Source organism: Sorghum bicolor, chromosome 7 (assembly GCF_000003195.3).
Source record: "Sorghum bicolor cultivar BTx623 chromosome 7, Sorghum_bicolor_NCBIv3, whole genome shotgun sequence".
Lineage (NCBI taxonomy): Eukaryota > Viridiplantae > Streptophyta > Magnoliopsida > Poales > Poaceae > Sorghum > Sorghum bicolor.
Window position 1 is genome coordinate 59920255 of NC_012876.2, and position 6849 is coordinate 59927103.

At 40.7% G+C, this 6849-nt stretch overlaps 1 protein-coding gene across 1 annotated transcript; it reads right to left on the bottom strand.

Annotated features, from left to right (window-relative positions):
* Nucleotides 415–3414, bottom strand: LOC8054831. Its single transcript, XM_002445622.2, has 2 exons — nt 1523–3414; nt 415–1063 (listed from the first exon to the last, which is right to left on the bottom strand). The coding sequence occupies exons 1-2, from the start codon at nt 3221–3223 to the stop codon at nt 668–670; spliced, it is 2097 nt and encodes a 698-aa protein (XP_002445667.2). The 5' UTR covers nt 3224–3414; the 3' UTR covers nt 415–667.

A 6849-nucleotide genomic window follows, 5' to 3' on the forward strand; every position in this document is an offset into this window, starting at 1 on the left:
CTTCGTGTATCTCACACCATAGCGGCGTGCTTCCAAATAGTACAACAAGCACTATTCAGCTAACAGCTGTATGTCTTCTTGATTTTTATGCATCTTTATTTAAATATACAAAAGCCGACTCTATGTTCAGCTATCAGTGACATGATTTCTTGATTTTATGTATTTTTAAATATACAAAAAGCAATGGTAGTTTAATAAAATACATATCAGGTAGGCAACCAACATACAGCTTTGGGCATGGGTGGGGAACCACAGCTCACCAGTACCGCAGGTAAACCATAATACTCCTGTACTCGATGCGCACCTCGACGGCTCTAAATGATAAAAATAAAATGGACATACAAAATTCCTTGGTTCCGGCCACAGTGGCACTCGAAGTCCCCATTCCTGTTTCGAACACTCTATTCAGAGGATACCTTAAATATATGCCTCCAGGAAGGGCAGGACCGCAGGAGATCAAATGTTTTCCTTCCCCACATTAGCCAGAGCGCGGTAAGGTATACAACTGATAGCATGGTCTACTGGCCAAAAGTTTGCCAGTCAAAGGTTTACTGGGTGAATACATGGTAGTCACGATAATATCCATTTGATGCCTGCCAATCAAAGGTCTACTGGCTGATTACATAGCAGTAACAATAATATCCATTCATGGCTGCCAATCTAATGTCTACTGGGTGCTTGCCTTAGTAGTAGTCACAGATAAAGCTCCTTCCTTTGAACTTAGTCCACCCTTTGAACTTAGTCTACCCTTCTTCCTTTCTTTACTCATCATCTTCTTCCTCTCATCCCGCTGCAAAATATACTTCTTCCTACACTCCTCCTTCTCATGCTGCTGCTTCAATCTCATATGCGTTGCAATAAATTCTGGCGGATACTTTCCCTCAGGTAGGTCATAGCACTTCTTTGCAGATACTTTTCCCATCGACTCATCGGCCTCTTCTCCCTCAGCAGCCTGTACTCCAAAAGCAGTTGAGAAATTTGCAACTTTTTTTCTCATTGAATCAAGAACCCCTTCTGTCTCAGCAGCCTGTACTTCGCAAGCAGTTGACTTTGCTGGATGCAACTGAACAAGATTCACAAAGAGAAAAGGTTAGGGCAATTGCATGGGCACATGGCTGGTCATCATGATGCTAAAAAAAAGAAGAAAATGTGCTACACTTGTTAACTGTGCCTGTGATATTTTACTACAACTACAGCTAATAAACAGTAGCAAAACTAATAGAAAATATAAGCCCCTGCAGCCAGTTCTATTATGTGTATATGCTTTCATTCTTACCATCACCACCTTTTCTTTATCAAGCAAACAGTTCCAATGCTAAGCTAACTACACCAGTTGGTTCTACCACGTTTACATGCATGTCAATAAATTTGTTAGGACTCATAACATATCTAATGAATGTTTCTGTTACAATGTCCATTTTCCAGAAATTGACAATATAGTAAGAGACACTAAATGTTTAATCTAGAATTTAACACTTTTTGTTATCAAAATAATATTCTTTACAATAATGGAGAATAATACCTCAGTTGAGTTCATGTAGTGGCCAACTGCAGAAGCAAATATATGTGAGGGAGGAACAATAGGACTTCCAGAGGGTAACTTGAACACAGATGAGACCATTTGCATGTCCATGTCGATTTGGAGCTCATAAAATGCTGAAACTTTCCAATGCTGATGCTCAAGCATGTATTCAAGGTCAGTAACAGAGAGGTGGACAGCATGAGTTAAACCATAAATGATAGGGCGACTGAGCACGAGCTGCTGCAGCTTACTGTCCTTCTTCAAGATAGGAAAGGTATCAAAGAGGTTTTCCATGCACAAGGCTGAGTCTTTCTCCCACTTCCAGTTGTTCCTCAATTTGTTCCTTAGGGGGAATGTAAGAGTCCACGTCCTGAGGATCACCTCACTGATAGAGTGTTCATGGCTATGGTTATCCATAGAGACGAATCTGATGCTGTCAGAGCTCATACAACACATTGAACGGTACCCCTCTGGTGCCCGCCCCCAACGAAACAGAGGGTCAGGTTTGAGGGCACATTCCTCAGGCAATGGGATGAAAGTGAACACCAAGTCATCACCTTTGCTTCCAGTAACGAACCTCCTGATGTTATCACAGACCAGGATACCTGACAGAAGATCAACCCAGCAGAGAGCAGAGCTTGAAATGGCAAACACCATGTCAGCTTGGAAGGAGTATGTATGCTGCTCTGTGTCTTCACCGTCTTCATCCGCAGGGATGGGGAGCACCACCTCCTTCTGTATCCAATGGTCAGCAAATGGTCCAGAGCCGGATGAACACCACAGAAAAAGGGATGCCTTATTTGAGGCTAGGTGGCTCTTATCGTCCCGGTGAAGGTAGAGCTCGGCGAGGAGGTACTTGTTGCGGCCAAGATCATGGCGTAGGATGGCAACCCCAGCCGTCCCAGTGTTGCAGTGGGATTCACTAGTGACCCAGCCGATGGGCAGACTCGGTATGACCGCAACAGACTTTGCCCAGGTGTCCAACACCAGGTAACACCCTGGACGAGAAAGGCTGGGTCGGTAGGCGCCCAAGTAGAGAGCGAGAAAGTTCTCGTGAGAGCTTGACAGGAAGCAGGAGCATGGGTAACACCGCATTTCATGTTCCGGCGGCCAAGATATACGAAGCGTCAATGAATTTACGGCGGGGGCAGCTGCGAGCTGAGGAAGATGAAGATCGATGCCTTCCAGTACCTCACGGTAGTAGCCAGCGTCTGCGCGAGTGAATGTCACCGGCTCCTTGCGCCACGCACTGGGACGGGAGGCTTTGCGCTCGCGCAGGACCGCGAACGCCGGTGCCTCGACCTCCGCACAATAACGGTTGATCTCTTCTTCGGTGGCCCTCTCTTCTTGGTCTTCTCTCTCGATTCTGCTGCTGCACGGCGGGAGGTGCTCGAGGATGGAGGCTATGCTCTGACACAGCGTCAGGCCTCCTGTCTCTTCGATGATCTCCTCTACTTCATCGATGACATTCACGTGGCAGTTAATCAACACTGGTACCACAACCTTGGGTGGTTGTGGTGGGCTTGATGTAGAAATCGCGAGCTCGGATGGTTTTGGTGTTGCTGCTGATGAATCCCCCGATGGAGACATGATGAATGCCCGAACCGCATCCTTGGATGGTCTTGATGTTGGAACCTCAATTTCGGATGGTGGGGGAACCCAGTCCACCCTCGATTGTGGTGGATCCCAGCGATCCGACATGAGTGGTGGTGGTGATGGTGGTGGATCCGCGAGCGAAGAGATCGAAGGGGAATGGATGTTGTTTACTCGTGTGTGTGATTGAGGATAGAGCGCCGCGCAGAGACGGCGGATGGCCAAGAGGAAGAGGAAGAGGAAGAGGGAGAGGGGAGGAGGTGAGTCGAGGAAACCCTAGAAGGCGATCGATCGAACGCGATGGTGGGGATGTTGGACGGTGGATGCCTTGTCCTGCCTGGGAATGGGCCACGACGACCCGAAGGGCCGTTTGGGTAGGCGAACCAATGGGCCCTTAACACGTATGGGCTCTCCCTAGAAAAATTGTGGATTGAATCTGCCCTGGGCCCTAGCGCAGTTTGCGACGCGGTGGCTACTCTACGCCGCGCTAATGTAGCTTGGCGCCCCACCAAGTGTATATATGATTTAGGCTTTATTTAGTTCGCAAAAATTTTCAAAATTCTCTATCACATCGAATCTTTGGTCGCATGTATGGAATATTAAATATAAATGAAAACAAAAACTAATTACACAGTTTACCTGTAATTTGTGAGATGAATCTTTTGAGCCTAGTTACTCCTTGTTTAGACAAAGTTTGTCAAATAAAAACGAAATTGCTACAGTAGCCAAAATCGAAATTTTTTGCGAACTAAACAAGGCCTTATATTTAGCGACTATTATTCAACCATGGACTAACTATGTTTAAAAAAATTATCTCACAAATTACAGATAAATTGTACAATTAATTATTTTTTATCTATATTTAATGTTCCATGCATTTACCGCAAGATTCGATATGATGAGGAATTTTAAAATTTTTTAGATTTTGGGTGCAATTAAACAAGGCCAAAGAATGGATGTGGTATATTCCGTGGTCATAATCTTAATTTATTATTTACTAGCAACGGGACATAAAATTTATATGTTTCAACTAAAAATTATCTCTGTTCTATCTACATCTCTCCTATTTTATTATATATACGACATATATGGACGACTTCGATATAAGTTTTAAGGTAACCTAAATAGCTATGAGTCCTAATCCAGATAGATATATCTATTCTAAATAACCCGAATAGAAATCCAAATTTCAAATAAAAAAGAATACAAATAATACAAATATGTCCTTAATATTAAACCATAAAAAAATCTTAATCCAAAAGACCCAAACTGTTAAGGTAACATGAATAGCTAGGAATTCTAATCCAAATAGATACATCTATTCTAAATAACTTAAATAGGAATCCTAATTCAGGCCTTGTTTAGTTTCCAAAAAATTTCAAGATTCCCTATCACATTGAATCTTGCGGCACATGCATGGAGTATTAAATTTAGACGAAAACAAAAATTAATTACACAGTTTGTCTGTAAAACGTGAGATGAATCTTTTGACCCTAATTAGTCTATAATTGGACAATATTTGTCACAAACAAACAAAAATGCTATAGTACCCAAAATCCAAAATTTTTGCCAACTAAACAAGGCCTCAAATAGAAAAGAATAAACATAAGACAAATCTTTCCTGAATAGAATAAGACAAATCTTTTCTTAATATTAAACCGCACAAAGAATCCTGATTCACATGACCACTCTTTCACGTGATTCCCCCCCCCCCCCCCCCCTCTGTATGCTCCTCTCTATTTTCTTTTTCCATGTTCCGTTTGATTTTCGTCCCTCACCGTATTCCTCCTTTTTACTTTCTTTTTCATTTCCAATTTTTCTTTCGTGCATACTTCTATTCTTGCGAACGATCCAATACGTTTTGGAATCAGACTCCGTATTACGCTAGTCAAGAGTTATTCTAATTTGTATAAGCATAAGTTATTATCAGTGGCGGACCTAGCATTTTATCATAGGGTATGCCACACAAAAAAAATTACGCAATTCGATAAAACCACTTCCAATTTGGTAAAAACAATGTGCATTAAATAATATGATAAGTCTTAAATTTAAAGATTAGCTAGAAATTATAACAAATTATGATATAAAGAAAAGAAATACAAATAATTTGAAATAGTAGCCATAAAAGAGACATACAACAAGATGGGATGAAAAGATAGCAAAAGAAAGGATGAAATATATTATTTATAGTTATAATATCTAGAGGGGATAAAAAATAAAAAATACAAATAAAGACACATAGGTGTCATGGGATACAACATGATGGGACAAAAATAATATAAAAACTAATCCATACTTAATTTTAAAAGTTACAAAAGAAAATAGAAAATTAAAATGTCATTGCATATAGCTATTGATAAGTGATAATAAAACGAAGTCGAGGTTATATTACTTTTATTTATTATTTTATTTCATGAGGTGTCTCATAGGAAACAACAACTTAGGATAAATAAAATTAGAAAGTAAAGGACAAAATATATTATACTAGTTATTAATATTGAGAGGGGATAAAAGACCACAAATTAAAAGCTATTCGCATATGAGGTTTTACGGGACATAGCAAGATGGAAGAAATATAAAAACATATTAGATATAGGTAATTTTTAAAAGGGGCAAAAAAAAGGAGAATAAAGAAATGGGAAACAGAAAACGAAAATTGCAGCTGCAAAGGTTTGAACTGGTGACCTCTTGATTAAGAACCAAAAGACATACCATTGGGCTAGCAAGGCATACTAATTATATTTGCTGTAAATATTTATATGTACAATGCACTATTAATTAAGTAGAAGGTTGACCCACAGGGTATGCCGTGGCCCACCTGGCATACCCCGTGGGTCCGCCCCTGGTTATTATATAAGTCTAAGCTAAAGAAATTTTCCATTGTCCGATAGTTAAAACTTAAAAGACAGACCAAAAAATGAATAGACCAACTCTCTTTATTATTAGTAGTAGTAAAAATACCAATGCGTTACCACTGATGGGAGTGACGGTATGATAGAGCTACTTGTTGGCACAATGGCCATTGCATGCGGCTTAAACCGGCGGCATATCGGCCATGGAAGCATGTGCATGCAGTGTTAGCAGCCCGGCCAGGCAGCTTGTGTCGTCGGTGGCACGACAGCTACTGTGCACAACGACAGGGTAGAATGGAGTGGAGGACTAGGACTTGTTTAGATGCGAAAAGATTTTGGATTTCGCTACTGTAGCACTTTCGTTTGTTTGTGGCAAATATTATCCAATCATGGACTAACTAGGTTCAAAAGATTCGTCTCGCGATTTACAGTTAAACTGTGCAATTAGTTTTTATTTTTGTCTATATTTAATGCTTCATGCGTGTGTTGAAAGATTCGATGTGACAGGAAATCTTGAAAATTTTTTGGTTTTTGGGTGAACTCAGGCCTTGTTTAGAAACACTAAATATAGAGAAAAACAAAAACTAATTGCACAGTTTACCTATAAATCACGAGATGAATCTTTTGATCCTAGTTAGTTCATGATTGAACAATATTTGCCACAAACAAACGAAAATGCTACAGTAACGAAATTTAAATTGTTTTCACATCTAAAAACAAGGCCAGATGTGTGTCATCGGTGGCGTAGCAGCTATGTGCGCAACGATAGGGTGGGCAGCACAATACTCGTGTTGACACGTCTCCTATGATGGTGCAGGTGAGTATGGAATGGAGTGAAGTAGATGTCGTGAGAATGCAGGAGGTACACGTTTGGTTCATGGC

Excerpts from the sequence above, each read along its gene's own strand:
- LOC8054831 (XM_002445622.2), bottom strand. The coding sequence starts at position 3,223 with ATGTCGGATCGCTGGGATCCACCACAATCGAGGGTGGACTGGGTTCCC. Across the intron at positions 1,064-1,522 it reads ACTACATGAACTCAACTGAG|TTGCATCCAGCAAAGTCAAC; the intron begins GTATTATTCTCC and ends AATCTTGTTCAG.